Here is a 24,474-nt window from a genome sequence, read left to right as displayed (position 1 = left end):
TGTTATAAGATTTCTTAGTGCTAAAGGCCTAAAAGCGATCGATATTCATCGTGAGATCTGTGCAGTTTACGGAGAAAACATTATAAGTGATGGAATGGTAAGAAAGTGGATGAGAGCATTTAAAGATTGCCGTACAAATGTGCATGATGAACAACGGAATGGGCGTCCTTCGGTCGTTAATGAAAGTTTGGTGCAGGAAGTGGACAATAAGGTGAGAGAAAACAGACGCTTTACGATTTCCTCCTTGCGGGATAACTTTCCTAATGTTTTTCGTAGTGTTTTGTATGGCATTGTGACCGAGCACTTGAATTACCGCAAATTGCGCGCACGTGGGTACCGAAAATGTTGACGGGTGTGCACAAAACCAAACGTTTAGACAGTGCATTGACCTTCCTTGAGAGGTACCAAAACGACGGTGATGATTTCTTAAGCCAAATTGTTACGGGCGATGAAACATGGGTGGCCTACGTCACACCAGAATCAAAGCAACAGTCCATGGAAGTTGAGCAAGGGCATCGTTTTGCTGCAAGACAATGCCCGTCCGCATGTGGCGAATCAGACCAAAGATCTCATAACATATTTTCGATGGGAAACTCTAGATCATCCTCCGTACAGCCACGATCTTGCGGCCAGTGACTACCGTCTGTTCCTGCACTTGAAGAAACACCTGGGCAGTCAGCGTCTTCAAGACGATGACGAAGTCAAAACAGTGGTGATGCAGTGGTTAACAAGTCACGCGGCAGACTTCTATGAGAAGGGTATTCAAAAACTGGTACAACGTTATGGCAACTGCCTCAATATTGACGGAAATTATGTAGAAAAGTAGATTAAGGTACAGGCTTTCATGTAAAATTAAAATTATTGAGATATCTTAGCGCGTCTTTTTTTAAATTTCAAAACGGTACTTACTTAAAAAAAACATGCCACGTACAACAGATAATTAATGTTCATGACGGCTGAGGTTTTGCATTGATTGCTCTAGAACTGTTGGTTGTTTGCGTGTAGTAAATGGCAGAGAATGTCGCTGTTGACACTGACCTCTGTCGCAGCAGGGGGTCGACGCCGACCGTGGGCTCGTCCAGGATGAGCAGCTCCGGGTCGTGCATGAGCGCCACGGCGAACGACACCCGCCGCTGCTGACCGCCGCTGAAACAACACAAATGGCTCTGAGCGCTATGGGACTTAACTTCTGAGGTCATCAGTCCTGAAACAACACAAAACGCCACGCTGCCGTCACACGAACTCTCTTGAAAGCCTTTTATTTTCTCGTTATTTGATCTCAACAGAGCAGAACTCTCAGGCCCTCTCCTATACTTCACCAGAAACATTACAGTCTAGAATACAGGCACATATCCGTGAAGAACTGTATTCCTGGCAGCTTAAAACTACAGTTTAACACATACAGTGGTGACACATTTGCTACAGGAGCGGGCCAAGCGGACGTTACGGTACAGTGTTAAATGCGATATTCGATGAATGCGAACATTACGCTATCGTTTATATTTATTTGTAACACGGTTTGTGCAAACGGAAAGGTGCACAGTGCAGTAAATTGGAGCAATAACTAAAAGAAGACACCGAAGTTGACATTCCTTAGGTTTCCTAATGGACCACAAGAATTACGAAACTGTACACTACAGGACTATTTATTTACAATTTTCTTGTGACCTATAAACATTTACTGGAGAACAATGTTGATGAGACGAGGTGATGTTTCACGTTTACGAACAAGCTACCTGTGGGCAAGCAGTGGGCATATTCTCGCTTGGAGAATGTTAACACGGGATGAAATGGGGCTCCGGATACGTCATCCACCATCTCTCATCGGCGGCTGCTACAGGAACCAACTGTCTGTTCATGTGTATCAGTTTGTTCTCCTACCGCAGCGGCGTAACTAGGATGCATCAGACGTGTCGTGTGCCGTGGATGCCGTTTCCGTCGCAGTTCTGTGACTTGCGTAAAAAATGGGGAGGAGCAAAATGAACGATCAAGATGGAACGCGAAGTAGGGGGGGGGGGGGAGGGGGAAGGGACGGAGAGAAGAGGAAGGGAATGGACAGAAAGGCTCTAAAATGGAAAGCGGGCGGGAAAGTATGAGAGGCGATCTTGACTAGATTTGGACTGGGTCGTATTAAGAAACAGTTCCATACGACCTACCTTGCCCAGGTAGAGAGGCGCTAATTTCTTGTTTGCGGTTACTAGATGCAGCCACTCTCGTTATACTAAGTGAGCCAAAACAACGAAAGTGTAAACATTACGTTTAGCGTCCTTTTTGTTTTGTTTGTTATGACTTTTGTATTGACTGGCTCTCTCTCTCTCTCTCTCTCTCTTTCTCTCTCTCTCTCACTGTGTATGTATATGTACGAGGGCAGTTCAATAAGTAATGCAACACATTTTTTTTTCTCGGCCAATTTTGGTTGAAAAAACCGGAAATTTCTTGTGGAATATTTTCAAACATTCCCGCTTCGTCTCGTATAGTTTCATTGACTTCCGACAGGTGGCAGCGCTGTACGGAGCTGTTAAAATGGCGTCTGTAACGGATGTGCGTTGCAAACAACGGGCAGTGATCGAGTTTCTTTTGGCGGAAAACCAGGGCATCTCAGATATTCATAGGCGCTTGCAGAATGTCTACGGTGATCTGGCAGTGGACAAAAGCACGGTGAGTCGTTGGGCAAAGCGTGTGTCATCATCGCCGCAAGGTCAAGCAAGACTGTCTGATCTCCCGCGTGCGGGCCGGCCGTGCACAGCTGTGACTCCAGCAATGGCGGAGCGTGCGAACACACTCGTTCGAGATGATCGACGGATCACCATCAAACAACTCAGTGCTCAACTTGACATCTCTGTTGGTAATGCTGACACAATTGTTCACCAGTTGGGATATTCAAAGGTTTGTTCCCGCTGGGTCCCTCGTTGTCTAACCGAACACCATAAAGAGCAAAGGAGAACCATCTGTGCGGAATTGCTTGCTCGTCATGTGGCTGAGGGTAACAATATCTTGTCAAAGATTGTTACAGGCGATGAAACATGGGTTCATCACTTCGAACCTGAAACAAAACGGCAATCAATGGAGTGGCGCCACACCCACTCCCCTACCAAGAAAAAGTTTAAAGCCATACCCTCAGCCGGTAAAGTCATGGTTACAGTCTTCTGGGACGCTGAAGGGGTTATTCTGTTCGATGTCCTTCCCCATGGTCAAACGATCAACTCTGAAGTGTATTGTACTACTCTTCAGAAATTGAAGAAACGACTTCAGCGTGTTCGTAGGCACAAAAATCTGAACGAACTTCTCCTTCTTCATGACAACGCAAGATCTCACACAGTCTTCGCACCCGAGAGGAGCTCACAAAACTTCAGTGGACTGTTCTTCCTCATGCACCCTACAGCCCCGATTTCGCACCGTCGGATTTCCATATGTTTGGCCCAATGAAGGACGCATCCGTGGGAGGCACTACGCGGATGATGAAGGAGTTATTGATGCAGTACGACGTTGGCTCCGACATCGACCAGTGGAATGGTACCGTGCAGGCATACAGGCCCTCATTTCAAGGTGGCGTAAGGCCGTAGCACTGAATGGAGATTACGTTGAAAAATAGTGTTGTGTAGCTAAAAGATTGGGGAATAACCTGGTGTATTTCAATGCTGAATAAAACAACCCCTGTTTCAGAAAAAAAAGTGTTGCATTACTTATTGAACTGCCCTCGTATGTGTGTGTGCATGTGTGTGTGTGTGTGTGTGTGTGTGTGTGTGTGTTTGTGTGTGTGTGTGTGTGTGTGTGTGTGTGCTTGAACGTTGTACTAACGACGCAGGTACTTTCTGTTTGGAGCCTATCCCATTTGTTTACATATGTTGACACCTTAAGTAAGCTGCCTCTTGCGTAGGATTTTGTTTGAGTGCCGCCCATCTCTTGATGGTAGCTAATAGCATGAGGGCAAAGGTTCTGCGGAGTGTCTGAAATATCCTGTCAAGTATAATAGTGTCGTTGATTTCTCGCGGACCTCCAAGGTCGAGTTACTGTCATTCCGCGATCCATAACCAGCGACCAAGCCATCCTAGAAAGAAAATATGAAATACGCTCCGTGGTTGCTGATTGTACCTCCATTATTACCAGATACGATGAGCAATCATATTGAGAGCTTTACTCTTATGTCGAGTTCTAAAATCGTTAGAAGAAGGCAGCAACGCTTGGCGAAATACACTGAAGAACCAAAGACACTGGTACACCTGTCTAATATCGTGTAGGGTCCTGTCGAACACGCAGAAATTCAGAAACACGACGTAGCATGGACTCGACTAATGTCTGACGTAGTGCTGGAGGTAATTAACATCATGAATCCTTCAGGGCTGTCCGTAAATACGTAAGAGTACGAGGGAGTGGAGATCTCTTCTGAACAGAACGTTGCAAGGCATCCCAGATATGCTAAGTGATGTTCATGTCTGGGGAGTTTGGAATTTGAAATGGACATGAAAGGATGCAGGTGATCAGACAAGATGCTTACGTACGTGTCACCTGTCAGAGTCGTCCATAGACGTATCAGGGGCCCATATTACTCCAACTGCACACGCCCCACACCATTACAGAGCTTCCACCACCTTGAACAGTCACCTGCTGACACGCAGTGTCGATGTAGCCATGAGGTTTCTCCATACCCGTACATGTCCATCCGCTCGATACAATTTGGAACGGGACTCTTCCGACTACGCAATATGTTTCCAGTCAACAGCAGTCCAATGTCGGTGTTGATGGGGGCAGGCGAGACGTAAGGCTTTGTGTCGTGCAGTCATCAAGAGTACACGAGCTGGCATTCGGTCGCGAAACCCCTCATCGATTATGTTTCTTTGAATGGTGTGCACGATGACACTTGTTCATGACCCAGCAATGAAATCTGCAGCAATTCGCGGAAGGGTTGCTCTTCTGTCACGCTGAACGATTCTCTTCAGTCGTCGTTGGTCCCATTCTTGCAGGATCTTTTTTTTCCAGCCGCAGCGATGTGGGAGATTTGATGTTTTATCGGATTCCTGATATTGAAGGTACACTCGAGAAATGGTCGTACGGGAAAGTCCCCACTTCATCGCTACGTCGGAGATGCTGTGTCGCATCGCTCCTGCGCCGACTATAACACCACGTTCATACTCACTTAAATCTTGATAACCTGCCACTGTAACAGCAGTGACCGATCCAAATTCTTGTCTTATATAGCCGTTGCCGATCACAGCGCCGTATTCTGCCTGCTTACATATCTCCGTATTTGAATACGCATGCCTATACCAGTTTCTTTGGCGCTTCAGTGTATATTTGCTTTAAATGATCTGTTGTTGTGGGATATCCAGTACAGTTTCCAGAAAATTGATTAAGTGTCGCATTATTTGCATATTGAAAAAGTTGTAACCAGATAAAGTGAACTAGCGATAAAAATTACTCTTCTTGACTGGAGTACGTCCACCTCCATAGCTTAGTTTTCAGCGCGTCAGAATGTAATGCGAAGGGGCCCGGGTTCGATTCCCGGCCGGGTCAGAGATTTTCTCCGCTCTGGCACTGGATGTTGTGTTGCCTTCATCATCATTTCATGTTCATATGATACGCAAGTCACCGAAGTGGCGTCCGCGAAAATGACTTGTACCATGGGGCCGGCTCCTCGCAGGTGGAGCTCCCGGCCTAGCGACACGCATAATCATTATATGCAGTGGAGTGTACGTTGAAGGAAATTAATTGTTTCCTGTTTCCTTTCATGTGCTGGTGTACGTGGATATAGTTTTGGCCATTCCCTTGGAATTTGTAACTGGCTGAGGAAATCGTAAAAATGGCGGCCAACTGATGCGTCGTTGTGGCACTGCTGCCACAGAATGATGGCAAGCTACTAGGTAGAAAACAGTGTGTTTACGTCTGTCTACATCACAACTTTACGATGCACTTCAGCCATAGAGAACTGGAGCTGCTGCTGAATGCTATTAAATGGCAAACATAGTTGGCTGTCGCAGCTGGCTGGAAAGCGATGTTCCGCCAAGGTTCTTGGAAGTTACCATCGTGTGCTATTGCTAGCCTTCCTTGTCGCTAGTACGTAATGAGAGCACTTACACACGATTTGCAATTACGACCTAATTTCAAAATCAGCAAAGCAGTTTGAAGTCCTTGATATCGCCGCGTTTTACAGTTGCCCTTTTAGCTCACTGTCCGATCCACAGACTCTTTTAAGATAGCGACGAGCATAATTCTTTAGCAAACGATTAAAACCAAGGCCTCAGTGTCCATTAGTGATATTTAAAAGCCTTTACTGGGAAAATACTCGAACCGGATCCTGTAGCGGGTGCCTGGATACAAATTGTAGCTCAAAAATAGTTCAAATGGCTCTGAGCACTATGGGACTTACCATCTGAGATCATCAGTCCCCGAGACTTAGAACTACTTAAACCTAACTAACCTAAGGACATCACACACATCCATGACCGAGGCAGGATTCGAACCTGCGACCGTAGCACCAGCGCGGTTCCGGACTGAAGCGCCTAGAACCGCTCGGCCACAATGGCCGGCAACAAATTGTAGTATCGGAGTATGTGTCAAGCATCGAAGTAGAGACTCATCTCGCCTCTAGATCCTCCGAGATCCAAGGAATGGAAAATGGGCTTTAGCGTCCCATTCACGGCGCGGTTTTTAGCGACGAAGTACAAGAACAAAAGCTGTGTGCTATTCAAGGGAAACTATCCCGACATTTGGCTTCATGAGTGAAGGAAAATTACGCAAAACTTAAATGAGAATGGTCAGAAGGAATTTGACCGTTGCTCTGCGTAAATCTGATTCCACTGCCAGGCTCTATCTCGATCAGTTGTGCCGTACGAATTCGTAACTTGGCACAGAGCAGTGTTTCAAACATTCCAGTTGACTATTTCACATAGTTTGTGCTTTTACATACCGGTTTCCTAAGAGTTTATATTTGTACAATTGTAGAAGCAACACGTATGAAGGTGGATGTCCAGTCTCGAAAAGGTGGGTTCAAAATGGTTCAAATGGCTCTGAGCACTATGGGACTTAACATCTATGGTCATCAGTCCCCTAGAACTTAGGACTATTTAAACCTAACTAACCTAAGGACATCACACAACACCCAGTCATCACGAGGTAGAGAAAATCCCTGACCCCGCCGGGAATCGAACCCGGGAACCCGGGCGTGGGAAGCGAGAACGCTACCGCACGACCACGAGCTGCGGACGAAAAGGTGGGTTCAACATGTAAATTAAATTGGAAATTCTAATGTGGTATTGAAAGTTACGGTTAGAACCGAAAGGCATGCTCGGATGACTGAACTGGAAGTGCGCTGTTTGCGAATTACGGATTCAAGGGCGCAGACAAATATGAAATAGCAACAACGCCGCACATTACCATACCCGATAAAACGTGAGAAAACCGACGGTAGGCTATTTAAAAAAAGCTTCCAGTCGTCTCGGAAAGGATAAATGAAGGTCCTGTATGATTCTGAAGGGAATTTTATGCCATTCTTCCTGCAAAATAGTGGCAAGTTCCCGTAACGGTGATAGGGGTGTGTAGCGATGAAGCACACTTCTCTCCAAAGTAGACCAGAGAGACTCAGTAATACTGAGATCTGGTAACTCTGATGGTCAGGGGAGATGTGACAATTATCACAAAACAAGTCGTGGACGATGCAAGCGTTATGAAAAGGGGTACTGTCGCCTTGGACCACAGCCTCACTGTCGGGGAACACACATTGTAGCATAGGATGAACCTGACCAACCAGACTGGTCACATTATCCTTCTCAGTAATGCGACCTTCCCGAGTAACCCTAGGGCCTACGGAATATCACGATATGGCTGCCCAAATAATCACCGAACTCCCGCCATGTTTGGCTCTTGGGACGTAAATCGGCCAGGAACTGGAACAGAGGGAAACAAGACTCACCCGATCATATCACTTTCTTCCATTGCTCCATAGCCCAGGTCTTATGGCTTCAGCACCACATTCCCCCATTATTGGTGTATGCATCGCTGATGAGTGGTTCTGGAAGTCCACCTCGCCCTGGAATTCCATGCTTATGGAACTCCCTTCGTGTTGTTTTGCCGCTGACAGGGTTCGCGAGCGCGACATTCAGTTCTGCAGCGACTTTTGCAGCTGGCGTCCCCTTACTTTCCGTCACAATCCTTTTCAATGACCGTCCGACAGGATCGCTCAACGCTTTCGTCAGCGTTGTGACTTGGCGGACGACGTTTTTCCACTTTCCCTGTAGGGGGTATAAATCTCGATGTGGTGTCCCTTGAAACAGCAAATACTTCGTCTGTCTTGGCTACGGGACCATCCACCATAAGGGCACCAGCAATTTGCCTACATTCGATTTCATTTAGCTTCGACATAATGCACTCTCCCCTACACAGGATCCTGTTCTGACCACTACTCACACTTGCAACGTACTGAGCACACTGCACATGTGCCGTTCGTGATCAGATACAACAATGGAACCTGCAGGCTTGGGTAGCGTCTGCATTTATGTTCCAGCACACATTTCTCGCAATGTTTGCATATTTTTATCCGGCCCGTGAATCTAGATTCAGTTCGATACCCGTGCCTGCTAATACTGCTATTACAGAATTATCTCTGTGAACACAGCGTCATTGAATGAAGAAAAGAATCCAGATGAACTTCCTGATCGCGCGTATGAATCGGATAGGAACTTGTGGACACTCGACGGATGCTAATTGCTTTTGTTGTTTTTATTTTTAACATTTTTCACTGTCAACTGTCCTTCCCGGTTCTACATCTACATCCACATATACATACATACTCCGCAATCCACCATACGGTGCGTGGCGGAGGGTACCTCGTACCACAACTAGCATCTTCTCTCCCTGTTCCACTCCCAAACAGAACGAGGGAAAAATGACTGCCTATATGCCTCTGTACGAGTCCTAATCTCTCTTATCTTATCTTTATGGTCTTTCCGCGAAATGTAAGTTGGTGGCAGTAAAATTGTACTCCAGTCAGCCTCAAATGCTGGTTCTCTAAATTTACTCAGTAGCGATTCACGAAAAGAACGCCTCCTTTCCTCGAGAGACTCCCACCCGAGTTCCTGAAGCATTTGCGTAACACTCGCGTGATGGTCAAACCTACCAGTAACAAATCTAGCAGCCCGCCTCTGAATTGCTTCCATGTCCTCCCTCAATACGACCTGATAGGAATCCCAAACGCTCGAGCAGTACTCAAGAGTAGGTCGTATTAGTGTTTTATAAGCGGTCTCCTTTACAGATGAACCACATCTTCCCAAAAGTCTACCAATGAACCGAAGACGACTATCCGCCTTCCCCACAACTGCCATTACATGCTTGTCCCACTTCATATCGCTCTGCAATGTTACGCCTAAATATTTAATCAATGTGACTGTGTCAAGCGCTACACTACTAATGCAGTATTCAAACATTACGGGATTCTTTTTCCTATTCATCTGCATTAATTTACATTTATCTATATATAGAGTTAGCTGCCATTCTTTACACCAATCACAAATCCTGTCCAAAACATCTTGTATCCTCCTACAGTGACTCAACGACGACACCTTCCCGTACACCACAGCATCATTAGCAAACAACCGCACATTGCTATCCACCCTATCCAAAAGATCATTTATGTAGATAGAAAACAACAGCGGACCTACCACACTTCCCTGGGGCACTCCAGATGATACCCTGTATCTAGCAAGAGGTACACAACAAATACGGTGAAAGCCTACCACCACTCGCCTGGCATCTCTCAGTTACATGTAGCAGCCTCCAGATGGCACTCACAAACACGGTCCTCTCCCTGTTTCCAAGTCCTTCCTTCAGCGTGTCGTGTACAGCCAGTATGGGACGCTATCAACTGCTGGCTACTTTCTTTCCGCCTCTCACTTGGGTACATGGAATTATTGCGCAGATAGGCACCAAAACACGACGCACGCGGGACACTCTGCCAGTTCCACACCAGCAGTTAGGCGTTTCAGATTTATTCCTGCAATTAGCTCAGTACAGTACTCCGAAGATTACCTTAGGATTTAGCAGCCGCTGTTTATGGAGAACTTTAATCAACCCAGACTGTCTCCAATATTATATCCAGTTATAGCGATAAGACCAAAGACGGCCAAGAGAAAGCAAAGTTATTTATACATCATTGTATTAGGTTCAAGAAAAATGAAATGATCGTATGGCATTGTTGGCCCGGAAGCCCCATTCGGGGGGCCGCCAAATGCAAGTCTTATTTCAGTCGACGCCACATTTGGGAGACTTTCGTGGCAATGAGGAGAAAGAAATTAGGACAACACAACACCCAGTCCACGAGCGGAGAAAATCTCTAACCCGGACGAGAATCGAGCCCGGGCAAGCTACATGGGAGGCATGCACGTTACCACCCAGCTAAGCAGGCGGACTAGGTTTAGGAAATCAGGTGTCACAAATCAAACAGTACCAACGCTAAGTACCATTTTGCAACATGCTCTTAATAAATATTTTTTGCTATTTATTATTGTGTTGCAATATCTTTGTTACAGTGCCGCCCCATCAGACAATTGTTTATTTGCAAGTGTGCAAAGTAGCCACCATTAAAGAACTGTAGCAGTAAGAGAGTTTTGTGCTACCCTGGACGTTTGGATTTAATAGTAGCATTCAGTTATTATTGTACGTTCACAACACTCCCTCTCGCAATTGGTAACGCGGATTTTGTGTAGCAGGCAATTCCGATAAGACAAAATTATGGATCTGTTATTCGACTCCAATGCTTTTCTTACATCTCGTTGTAGTAAGGGATTTAGTGGTACTGGAGGCCAACTTGCAGAGGGTACCATTGGGGCTACAGCGACGGCGGCTCACCTGAGGTTCTTGACGAGCCGATTCTGGCTGGGCAGGTCCAGGAAGTCCAGCAGGAAGCGCAGCCGCTCGTGGATCTCGGAGGTGCTCATGCCGAAGATCCAGCCGAAGTACATCATCGTCTCCTTGATGGAGAACTCGCCGAACAGCGCGATCTCCTGCAAACCATTCAAAACAATTCTTTTACCGATACAGCACAGCACTGTCAATTGAGCGTTTTCTCTGCATGCTATAAGATTACAGTCAATAAATCGCGACAGTATGTGGTTGCTCGCAGTGACAACAGTGCAGCAAGGGCGAGAAAGTGAACAGTATAGCAGATCTCTGATCATATGTAAACGGAAGATGGAAGGGGGAGAAAGGAAAGGGACTATCGATTCAGCTGCATCCGGACTTTACACGGAATCAACAGCGACGCGTAATAATGTGTGCCGGACCGGGATTCAAACCCCGAATCTCCTGCTTACTAGGCAATTGCGTTAACCCCTGCGGAACCCGGACACGGTACTTATCGCAACTGCGCTGACTATTTCGGCACGCTTCACACATTCTCACCCAGCGTCTCCTATCTGCAGTCTCTGTCCATATCCTCCACGGTCTCCAGTGTGATACACCGCAGGAGGTTAGGCATAAATGAACATCCGCACTGAAGATGGTGGATCCATTGCCCATCAAGGCGAATCAGTTATATAAGATGATGAAATAATAGACACCACACATTCATACACACATCAAAAAAAGTTTTGCATCGCCTCGGTTCCGGGAGTTCCGGAACCTGTACAGAAAATAGGAATAGAGATCAACATAAACATCATTTCCGAGCTTTTTACTGCTCATGAAAACCACACATTGAATGTTGTACCACCATACAATGAGACCGTCAGAGGTGGTGGTCCAGATTGCTCTACACACCGATACCTCTAATACTCATACCCATAACACATCCTCTTGCATTGATGCATGCCTGTATTCGTCGTGGCATACTATTCACAAGCTGATCAAGGCACTTTTGGTCCAGATTGTCTCACTCATCAACGGCGATTCTGGTTAGATCCATCAGAGTGGTTGGTGGGTCACTCCGTCCATAAACAGCCCTTTTTAGTCTATCCCAGGCATGTTCGATAGGGTTCATGTCTGGATAACATGCTGGCCATTCTAGTCGAGCGATGTCGTTATCCTGAAGAAAGTCATTCACAAGATGTGCAAGATGGGGGCGCGAATTGTCGTCCATGAAGACGAATGCGTCGACAATATGCTGCCGATATGGTTGCACTATCGGTCGGGGAAGGGCATTCACGTATCGTACAGGCGTTGCGGTGCCTTCCATGACCACCAGCGGCATACGTCGGCCCCCTCATAATGCCACCCCAAAACAGCAGGGAACCTCTACTTTGACCTTGCTTCATTGGCTGGACAGTATGTCTAAGACGTTCTGCCTGACCGGGTTGCCTCCAAACGACACGTGATGCCAATCCTGAGCTGTCCATTCGTCATGTTGTTCGGCCCATCTGTACCGCGCTGCATAGGATCGTGCTTGCAAAGATGGACCTCACCATGGACGTCGGGAGTGAAGTTGGGCAGTATGCAGGGTATTGTGCACAGATTGAGTCGTAACACGACGTCCTGTGGTTGCACGAAAAGCAGTATTCAACATGGTGACATATGCTGTCAGAGTTCCTCCGAACCATAATCCGTAGGTAGGCGTCTTGCTGACTTGTATGTTAGGTGCTAGACTCGCTTTACGGAATACAACAATATGCTTTGGGTAGACAGTAACAGAATGTTAGATACAGCTTTTCATCATCCGTGCCGATCTCCTTTCTGAAGGTAAACAAAGATAAAGGTATTCTGGGTATACTGAACCACAAGACGTTCCAAAATCCCCTGCTAGGTGCCCAGCACTATTGTGACGAGACGACAGATGGAAATGAGGCAGGTTGTTACAGCAACAAGCGAGAGTGGTCTGCCAGCCCGCGAGGAACGCACCGTGGGCGTACCAATAGCACAGCTCGTTGTCTCATTTTCGCGTATCGGGGCCGCTTTCCCCGGCAGCGGTTGCATACCGCTGCTGCGACGCACCGACCCTTCGCTTCGCGCAGAATACAATGATTCGGAGCGGGCGTCACCAGACACCTGTGACCTCATACTTCGAGGCAGAGCGTGATTCACCTGCTCCACATCTATTGCTAGCACAGTCTTCCTTTTCCTCGCTCTTACAGCCATGATTTTAGAACCAAACGTTTGAACGGAGCGATAGCAAATCTTCCTATATACGCTGTAGAGAGAAAAAGAAAAAAAAAAAAAACCTAGTGCACCTACCTAATATCGTGTAGCACCCCGCGAAAACTAAGAAGTGCTGCGGCACGCTGTAGCATGAAATCGACTAATGTCTGAAGTAGTGCTGCAGGGAATTGTACCCAGAATCCAGCAGGGCTGTCCATAAATCCGTAAGAGTACGAAGGGCTGGAGATCTCTTCCGAACAGCACGTTGCAAGGCATCCCAGATATGCTCAATAATATTCGTGTCTGGGGAGTCTGTTGGCCAGAAGAAGTGTTTAAAATCAGAAGAGTGTTCCTGGAGCCGCTCTACAGCAATTCTGGACGTAAGGGGTGTCGCATTTTCCTGCTGGAGTTGCCCAAGTATGTTGGAATGCACAATCGACACGAATGGATGCAGGTGCTCAGACAGGATCCTTACGTACGTGTCACCTGTCACAGTCGTATCTAGACATATCAGGGGTCCCATATCACTCCGACGCCGCACACCATTACAGAGCCTACACCACCTTGAACGGTAACTTGCTGACATTCAGGGTCCATGGATTCATGAGCTTGTCTTTATACCCGTACACGTCCATCCGCTCGATACAATTTGAAACGAGACTCGTCCGATCACGAAACATGTTTCCAGTCATCAACAGTCCAATGTCGGTGTTGACGGGCCCAGGTATAATACCACGTTCAAACTCATTTAAATCTTAACAACCCGCCATTGCAGCAATAGTAACCTATCTACCAACTGCGCCAGACATTTGTTGTCTTACATAGGCGTTGCCGACCGTAGCGCCGTGTTCTGCCTGTTTACATATCTCTATATTTTTTGAATACGCATGCCTATACAAGTTTCTTTGACGCTTCAGTGTATTACACATTGTCCGAATTTTCAAAACCAAACAAAGAGTCGGAATTGGACAAATGGGGTGTTAAATTGACCAGAGTGAGGCCTACTTTCGTAAAAAAAATATGTAATTTGTTTAAGACAATCAGGTTATATGGAAAACTCAATTATTGGATTGAAAGAAAATTGAAGTATTACACGAATAGTTGCTGCGAGCTATGTAAATGACGTGTGAAAAAGTTCATCTTTTCAAGGCTCAGAGCTATTTTCAGCATAAAAAGTTACATTGTTGCGATAATTGTCAAATTGTTCCTTCGAATCAAGTACTAAATTCAAGAGATCTCGAGAGCAGAAGAAACTTGAAAAACAAATGTGTCAATAAGATAGTTTCTGAACAAAACCGGACAGCAACAAAAATGTTTTGTTGAATGATACTCCAAATCATGTACAGCGATTGAGGTGTCGGCTGGGAATCTGAAGTTCAGTGTTTAACTTAGAATTTTAAAGAGTTCTAGAGGATTATATAGGCTGTGCAGTCTGCTGCAACGTCCCATAGAGAAGCTATTGCTATGTGAACTTAAACACTGAAGCTTAAATTCTGAATTGACACCTCATTTTCTGTCTACAATTTCAAGGATCATTCAAATGTTTCTCTAATCTGTTTTATTTTTTACTTTTAGACAAATCATTTCACAATAAATCTGACCAATGCTTTTTTGTTACATAATGACATCGATAGGAGCCACACTGGCCAACTATGGAATAACTGAAGATATTTCCGTACGTGCTAGGGAGACGTAGGTGGATCAGCTTTGCACCACTAGTGCTCATTGTTACTGTGTGACGCAAGTGGGGAACAGGGCAGAGTGAAACAGCAAGTTGTTCTTACAGGGACGAAACTGACAGATGTAAAAGCAAATAGGAAATGTTATAAGACCGTTAATGTTTGTAATACAAGGTGTCCTATTTTTCGTGATCACCTCCAATAACTTTTTTGACTAAAAGGAAAATAAAAATGTATTAAGCAAACTTTGTTTAGCTGACAAAGGGACATTAACCAGAGCATTCGTTTTATAAATTCGAACTTCTTTCTCTCCCTGCAGTCTATTACATTTATTCCAGATGTGTTTCAACTTTTATCCTGACTGCAGCTTCAGTGTATATGATTTGGAATAACACGGTTTTGATTTTATATACAATGTTAACAAATTAGAAAACAATTCAGTCATAATTTTTACATAAATAAATTACTACTTACTGTTGCTATAAAATGATACAATAATACCCCAACAGATGATCATCAGAATAATTCCACAGATCCTTTTCCTCTTAATGTTGCAACTTCCCCTCCAAATAACCTCTAAACGAAAAATCTAATTACCAGAACACCTAAAACTTTTTACGAACTCTCTGAGAGCTATGAGATACAATGTCAACTTCCTACAACACACTCCCTGACTAGCCACAATACCACTCTCCCAAATGTGTTAACATAATAGTAAGATCTATAAAATATCAGTTTCATGCGCACACACACACACACACACACACACACACACACACACACACACACACACACACACACACAAAAGAGCCCGCGTGCCTTTGGTTGACAACACTTATCCAAACAAATAAGAAAAGAGACATCAAATGACCACACAGTTACGACAAAAATTAAGAAAAATCTGTTGTTAGTGCAAGACCAGAAGTGGTGTTCTACAGCAGTCGGCTTACAAAAATTAAAAAACAAAAAAATCGTGACATGAAAATGTGACCATATATTATAAATGAAGGGACTATGCGACGTTTAACCTATGACCAAATGCGAGGGGACGCAGATTTTGGACGGAAAAATTAATGTCTGTAAGAAGTAATTTATTTATGTTGTAATTATGACGTGATCTCTGTTCATCCACTTCCTACCCTCAGGGTCAGTTCAAAAACCATATCACTTATTCACCTATGTAAAAAATTCTAATAAGAAACAAAAACGGGGAATCTTAATACCATTCTGCAGTACTGTAATCCGTCGTGGGCACAAAAAACGGTAGTCTATTCAAAGGTACTCAAAGTGGTGATCATGCACAGTGATTCACTGGTCCACATGTTGGATGAAAGAATTCATCGCTGCTTCCAGTGTTGTCCGCTAAAGTGAATCAAAGCAAGCACAATACGTTCCTGTATGGTACCTGTAGTTGTTGAAATATCGCGATAAACTACATCCTTTACGCATCCTCAAAGAAAAATGTCCAGAAACCGTAAGTCACTAGACCGAGAAGACCAATCCACCGCTCCTTCGCGACCAATCCAATCCATCTGGAACTGTACCTTCGGTTCAGAACACGACATGCAGAGAGGGAGAAAGAGAGAGAAAGACAGGGGGGAGGATGGAGAGGAAAGGGGGGGGGGCAACTTGTTGAAAAGCGTGTTAAGCTGTAGAGGAACCATCGCTACTGTATTGGACACTACAGTTTTGATACTATTGATACTTTGCTACGAAAGTAGCAAAAATGTTGTGTCCAATACAGTGCCGATGAGTCACAAGTCGAGTCAGTCAAATCCCTAGGTAGAAAAATTTGTAGAAACATAAAAAGGAAAGAGTATGTACGCTCAGCCAAAGGTAAACCAATCGCTTACTATGATTCCTTCGTACGATACTGAGATAATTTAGTCAATCTACAAATGAAATTACTCACACTCGGACGACCCATCGTTACTGCTCAAGTGTGTGGAACCCATACAAACAGCATTAACAGTAATATCGGACGTACGCCGCAAAACCTGAACTGATAGAAGCTTGAAGATATACGTCTAGTACTTCGCGTAAGCATAAACCATTATTAATTTAACATCTTAAGACTGCACTACAGCACCCAACGTATAGCTTTCCGAGGGACTATGAAGGCAAGATTAGGCTAATGGAATGGGAAACTCCCTTAATATGTGGTACAGTGGGCAGTACCGTAGATGCGCAGCGTTGAGTGAACTGGCCCAGTATAAATGGAGCTAGTCGGAAACACACAGGGGGAAAAAATGCTTGAAATAAAGCTGCTTCCAGGAAAAAACGAACCCAGAATAAACTTCAGATGACGTATCTCCGTTGGTTTGTTAAAAACTGCACTGCAGCTAAAAGTCCGAAGTTGATGCAGTCGATTACTGGAACATTTTGACGTAGCTGCTGCAAAATTCGTGCAATTGACGTAAAAGCGTAACGCTGCTCATAAAATGAAGACGTTGGAAATTTCCGTTGTCTGCAATCGTAACTGCCTAAGAGAGGCTGGAAATAAACAACAGATTCTTATGTACGTTCTATTTTCTTGCCATGTTTACAATACGAAGATGTGCAAAACATGAAATTTAATCGGTTGCATTCAAAACCTGAGAGGTAGTAGCACAGTGTATGGATTAACAGTTGTTAACATTGCAAGCGGGTCAAAAATAGCGTTAAATACACGTCTTAAGTTATACAAATACATTTGAGTAGCAATAAATGTGAATACAATGTCGAGGTATTCGAATGGCACACAGAATCTGAACTGTGAACCTAAAAATCGTGACCCTGCTTATAACGCAAAAACCGATAACTAAGGCCGTATTCTTTATTAAATGACTTTGTTGTCGACAGAACCTTAAGCAGTCAGGAAGGAAATAGTGTGCCAACAAGATTGTTGATGATAAAATCGTTAAGTAATTGTCAACATGAATGTAACAACTAATTAAAGTTTAGTTGTGGAAGTACGTACTACGCTAAACCCAAATCAGTATTAACTATTTGTGTGGTATTTCGTTTGCCCTAATGAAACTGTTTGGCAGGTAAATACCTCGAGAATATTCATGAGTACATACGACTGTCAGAATAAAAGCAAGTGAGAGAAGTCGAAAAAAGAGGAAATAAGAACAAGTACAAATAGGTATATGGTTGCTAAGGGTGTTATTACGATGAAGACGTGGCTGCCCGTTACACAGCGAGGTCATCGACCGCGTCCACAGTGAGAAAGCGATAATGCGATGCATGACGTGCAATACTCAGGGGAAAACCTCTCCAAGTAAACAGTAAACTGTATCTAGAACACAAACACTTTGCGTCCTTGCATGCCAAGGGAACAGAAAGGCTCGCGCCAGTGATGGCTTCCCTACGGCAAAGTTCTCACAACAGTGTAGAAATGCTGCCAACGCTGATGCAAAGGTGCCGATAGACACAAAAAGAATTCCAGAGATTGTCACTGGATAGAAACTCACATAAGGAAATTTTGTGTACTGATAACGTAAAATTGCTCTCGGGGGAGGGGATTTCCTTGAGTTATACGGACGATGCCTTCGAAAGATAGCCCAGAGAAATGAATTTGTTAAACACAATTTTTTTAACATGAAAAACTTTTACTGCCTGGACTGTAGTTTTCAGAATACAATTACAGTACGATGATTAGTTTCGACTGGTCTCTACAACCCTCTTCAGATCGTTCAATTCGTAAAAAATCTACTATCATACATTGAAAAGGATCATTAGCTGTAGTCATGCAGTGACATGCATTTGTATTCGGGACTAATACGACTATGACAGTATGTAGTTAAAAAATTCATCATGAGTGAGCCAGGTTGCAAACCATAATCTCGCACGAATGTTAACAAAAAACGAAAATGGCCTGTTGCATTGGTGAAAATTGCTTCCCGTCCCCATGATTTGCAATTGTACAGCAGGTATTTTTGCAAATTATGGACATTTGATGCAATTTTCACTACTGCAACTGTCCATTTTCCTTCTTTATTACCGTCAGGTTGCGCAGTTATGGTATACAACCCGGCTCACTCATGATGAAGTCTTTAACTGCGTACTGCCAGAGTCATGTTGGTCCATAATACAAATGCATGTCATTGCGTGACTACAGCTAATGATGACTTTTCGCTGCATGCTCACCTTTCTTCAACAATTTGAAAAAACTGAAGACGATTGTAGAAAACTACGGAAACTAGTCATCCTGCTTTAGTAGTGTACTCAAAACTGTAGTCTAGGCATTAAAAGTTTTTTATATTAAAAATTGTTGCTTAATAATTACATTAAGACCGACATCTCCTTCGTGACAATGTCAGGCTCCACTAGAAATGAATTTACTTGACTCGTTCAGCGTAGCTCGTACAGAAAGCGGGAGAACAAGTTTGTGAAATTACTATGCATAAGCGACGAACTTCTTCTCTGTCTTCCTGTCCGTGTTGCCGGCTTGTTTGTTTTTTTGCTTTTTGTTTTTTCTTCAGTCCGGTGGCTGATGTGATGCAGGTCTCCACGCCAGTCTATCCTGCACAAGCCTCTTCATCTCCGAATAACTACTGCAAACTACGTACGTCTGAACCAGCTTACTGTATTCATCTCTTAGTCACCCTCTAGAATTTCCCCTCCTCGCCCCTCCACCTTCCTTCCCACATTTCTTTCCAATATTAAACTGATGATTTCTTGATGCCTCAGAATCTCTTCCAACAACCGATCTCTTCTTTTAGTCAAGTTGTGTCATGAATTTCATTTCTCCCCAAATTCTTATAATTATGCGATCTACTCATCTAATCTTCTGCGTTCTTGTATAGCACAACATCACAAAAGCTTCTATTCTCTTCTTGTCTGAAACGCTTATAGTCCATGCTTCACTTCCGTATAAGACTACACTCCAAATTCCTTCAGAAAAGACTTTTTAACAATCATATTTACATTAGATGTTAACAAACTAGTCTCCTTCTCCAAAACTGCTTTCTTCGCTATAGTCAGCCTGCATTTTACATCCTCTCTATTTTGGCCAACATCATCGTCTACTGCTTTCAGTGTCTCATTTCCTAATCTGATTTTCTCAGTATCGCCTGATTTAATTCGACTACATTTTATTTTCGTTGATGCTTATCTTACATCCTCCTTTCAAGGCACTATCCATTCCGTTCGACTGCTCTTTCAAGTCCTTTGCTGTCTGATAGAAGTGCAATCGGTAAACCTCAAAGTTGTTATTTCTTCTCTCTGAACTATAATTCCAAATTGTTCTTTGGTTTCCTTTACTGCTTGCTCAATGTACTTATTGAATACCAGCGGAGATAGGCTACATTCCTGCCGAATTCTCTTCTCGAATACGGCTTCCGTTGCACGTCCTATGACCCTGATAATTGCAGTCTGGCTTCTGAACAAGCGGTATATAACCTAAGATTTCTCTAAGTCAACGAATGCTATAAACGTAGATTTGCCCTCCTCTAACATGCCTTCTAAGGTAAGTCACAGGGTCAGTATCCTCGCCTGGTCCAACATTCCTCCGGAACCGAAACTCGTCTTCCCTGAGGTCAGCTTCTATCAGTCTTCCCATTTTTTAGGGGTACGCACCACAATCGGTAAAAACAGACCCCTTGCAGGACCGTTTCTTTGTCTGTCTGTCTTTCTGACTGTTCAAAATCCTTTTCTGAGGAACGGGCAGGCGTATCAAGTTGAAATTTATGTCAGATTTTAAGGTTTAAGGTTTCTTAGCGATGCAAAACAAAGTGAAGCGTCTAAGTCAATGCAGTCAAAAGATACGGCCTTTTGTGTCTCATATTTTGATACTCGCAAACTCAGCCATCAAAACGTACAAGGTACTTCTCGTTGGCATAGAACCATGAAATTTGCTAGGACAAACAAAGGCAAATAATCCCAAAATTATTAATCTATAGTTATATCACATCACATTTTTCATTTATTATCAGACTGTATGTCTGTCCGTTTGTTAAGAACCCATTTTCTTAGGTACGGGTGCACGTATCAAGTTGAAATTTAGGTCACTTACTGAGATCTATAGCCTTTTGGCGCTGTAAAAATGTTTAGCTTCTAAGTCAATCGAGTCAAAATATACGGCCATTTATGTCATATATTTTGATGCTTGCAAACTCACTCATTAAAACCCCTTGACATAGAATCATGAAATTTGGCAAGAAGAAGGGTTTCACAATATAAGTAAAGGGAAAATTGGTTAACTGCTAATTTGAAATTATATCATACTAAAAAAATTTTCTTTGTTACGCGACCACAAAAATTGAAATTAGAACACTCTCGAAAATATAGGAATCCCTGGGCCCGATATCCTGCCAGTATCAATGTCGATAAAAGGAAAAAATCGTCTAGATCTTCGATTCTCGGAATGGATGTATATACACTACTGGCCATTAAAATTGCTACACCACGAAGATGACGAGCTACAGACGCGAAATTTAGCCGACAGCAAGAAGGTGCTGTGATATGCAAATGATTAGCTTTTCAGAGCATTCACACAAGGTTGGCGCCGGTGGCGACACCTACAACGTGCTGACATGAGGAAAGTTTCCAACCGATTACTCATACACAAACAGCAGTTGACCGGCGTTGCCTGGTGAAACGTTGTTGTGACGCCTCGTGTAAAGAGAAGAAATGCGTACCATGACGTTTCCGACTTTGATAAAGGTCGGATTGTAGCCTATCGCGATTGCGGTTTATTGTATCGCGACATTGCTGCTCGCGTTGGTCGAGATCCAATTACTGTTATCAGAATATGGAATTGGTGTGTTCAGGAGGGTAATACGGAACGCCATGCTGGATCCCAATGGCATCGTATCACTAGCAGTCGAGAAGACAGGTATCTTATCCGCATGGCTGTAACGGATCGTGCAGCCACGTCTCGATCCCAGAGTCAACAGATGGGGACGTTTGCAACACAACAACCATCTGCACGAACAGTTCGACGACGTTTGCAGAAGGATGGCCTATCAGCTCGGAGACCATGGCTGCGGTTACCCTTGACGCTGCATCACAGACAGGAGCGCCTGCGATGGTGTACTCAACGACGAACCTGGGTGCACTTATGGCAAAACGTCATTTTTTCGGATGAATCCAGGTTCTTTTTGCAGCATCATGATGGTCGGCATCCGTGTTTGGCGACATCGCGGTGAACGCACATTGGAAGCGTGTATTCGTCATCGTCATACTGGTGTATCACCCGGCGTGATGGTATGGAGCGCCATTGGTTACACGTCTCGGTCACCTCTTGTTCGCATTGACGGCACTCTGAACAGTGACGTTACATTTTAGATGTGTTACGACCCGTGGCTCTACCCTTCATTCGATCCCTCCAAAACCCTACATTTCAGCTGGATAACGCGGATACAGCGAATAGTGCAATGATGCAATTCCGCATTACGTAGCGGTGTCCGAATACTTTTGACTAGATAGTGCATAATTACAGGTGATAGCAGGAAAAGGTAAGATATGAGAAGAAAAGCAACGCTAGCTTTTTTCAGTGAAAGAGCTGGTATCAGATTCTGACGGAAACTAGGAAGACGTTCCTTTCATTATACGTCAGAAGCACTGTCTTGTATCGGAGTGTAACGTGGGCGATTGGAGATGTCGGGGTGTAACGTGGACGTTTGAAAATCCATAAAAACAAAAACTGGAAACAACTGAAATATGATGATATCGAAGAATGTCGAAAACTAAGTTGACGAAGAAGTACAAAATTAGGAAATAAGAGAATACATGAGGAAAGATGTATATCGAAAACCACCACCAGAAGAGAGCCAGTTTAGTGGTAGATCTGTTGCGTATTTCTGAATAGTAGCTTACCTACAACGATAGCCATGAGTGGATAACATGATGCTCGGAGCAGGGGAAAATAATAGCGGCAGGCTAAGAATTAGAATGTGTTAAAGTCATTATTGAAGATAAAGCAGTTGTATAGGGAAGAAAATCTTATTTTTGGATTCTTCTGTTGCTTCTTGGTAGAACAATTCCATATTTCCGGTTGAATAACAAATACACCTTTTGTTCTATCGATTAAAATATTTGTCCTAGACAGGAGGATTCCTTCAAACCAATAACATTGACGAGTTTAGAAAATACACTCTTTGTTGGAATATAAATAAATACGAGTTTGAGACAGACTTCCTCGTGATGTCATTCTGTTAGATCTCACACCAATGTGTAGGTAATGATTCTACGTTTCAGTCACTAGTAAGCTCAATTTCCCGCGAATATGTAAATACTCCTTGATCCGCAAGTAAATCAAACAAAAAGAAGGAAGGTTTGTGGCTGAGATCTCGTCAACGTCGAGGTCAGTACAGTTGTTCATACAAGGACATGGGTGGAATTTGGGGGGGGGGGGGGGCGGGAGGAAGTGGGAGTTTATGGCCATGGCTCGATCAAGGAACTACTGTGGCATTCACCAGTAGTGATTTAGGGACATGAAGAAAGCGATAAACGTCATCCCAAGGACTGGTTGGTCCTGTTCACAACGATATGAATGATCCTTCACACATCGAACGACATAGAGCAGTGGCTGACATACTGGCCTCGTAGTTAGGGAGGACGACGGTTTAGATCCAAGTTCGACCATCCAGATTTTGGTCTTCAGTGATTCCCCTCAGTCGCTCCAGGCAAATGCTGGGACGGTGTCATTGAATATTAAGATAATCGCAAACCCTAGAACATCCTGAAGAAGATCCACGCAGAAGGGTGGAAACATCGATCGTCTAGAAGAAACTGAAAAGGGACATGTCGCCGTCTCAACAAACTAGAAGATCTTAGCTTCAGGTTTATTTTGTTTACAGAATTTCTAACAAAGATGCTAGAGTCTGTTTGTAGAGGTACAGAAATAGTAGAGCCGTTAAAGTAAGCCTCATTATGTGTGTATATAAACAGTAGTGACATGTGTACGCTATACGCGAAGAATTCCTCAGCAGCGATCAAGGACAAGGTCACGCGTAGAATAGCATCACGACTGCTGCAGCGGCGCCGTCTTGTCCTGCGTAAGGAAGCGGAAAAGATTGACGCCGGGCGTCCGCATTGTGAAACAAGGACGATGACGCCTCCAGATAGACACCGCAGCCATGCGCCGATCGCTTGCGTGCGATACATCGGAATCGAGACAGCTACCCGAGGATGAAGCATACACTTCCTTTCTCGCAATGACTGATTTCCGTCGAAGGCCACGAGGAAGCAACGGGACCGAATGTAGACAAGGAATATGTAAGAATGCGAGAACTATGTGCTGGTTCCGTGTCACAGAATATCTTCCCCTCCAACCCCCCCCCCCCCCCGCCCCCAAATTCCACCCACGACTTTAGATTGGAATGTTTACAGGTTCTCACGTCAAAAAGTGGGAGGCGGCGGTGTCAACGGGGTTACCGATACGGCTCAAATGGCTCTGAGCACTATGGGACTTAACATCTGAGGTCATCAGTCCCCTAGAACTTAGAAATACTTAAACCTAACTAATCTAAGGACATCACACACATCCATGCCCGAGGCAGGATTCGAGCCTGCGACCGTTGCAGTCACGCGTTTCCGGACTGAAGTGCCTAGAACCGCATGGCCACCCCGGCCGGCGGTTACCGATATGAACTCACCGTCAAAGAACTAACTGTAGCTCAGTAACTATGGAAGATAGAGACCGGTGAGTGTTATACTTACTGAGTTTAATAAAAGTGACTCAGAGTATAAATAACTAACGATTATTAAGGATTGTTGACGGAGAGATAACTAGCCACAAATAATTAAAAAA

The 24,474-nt window shown here is 44.2% G+C and overlaps 1 protein-coding gene across 1 annotated transcript in view; it reads right to left on the bottom strand.

Moving 5' to 3' along the window:
• Nucleotides 1-24,474, bottom strand: part of LOC126473177 (ABC transporter G family member 20) — a 406,331-nt gene that overhangs the window by 89,460 nt on the left and 292,397 nt on the right. The window contains exons 4-5 of the mRNA XM_050100065.1: nt 10,837-10,991; nt 1,039-1,146 (exon numbers count right to left, since the gene is read on the bottom strand). Of these exons, the coding sequence (XP_049956022.1) occupies nt 1,039-1,146; nt 10,837-10,991 (263 nt within the window). The remainder of the gene's footprint in view (nt 1-1,038; nt 1,147-10,836; nt 10,992-24,474) is intronic.

This window comes from Schistocerca serialis, chromosome 4, assembly GCF_023864345.2.
Source record: "Schistocerca serialis cubense isolate TAMUIC-IGC-003099 chromosome 4, iqSchSeri2.2, whole genome shotgun sequence".
Classification (NCBI taxonomy): Eukaryota; Metazoa; Arthropoda; class Insecta; order Orthoptera; family Acrididae; genus Schistocerca; species Schistocerca serialis.
Note: the sequence above shows the minus strand (reverse complement) of the source record. Positions and strands in the feature narration are given on the sequence as shown.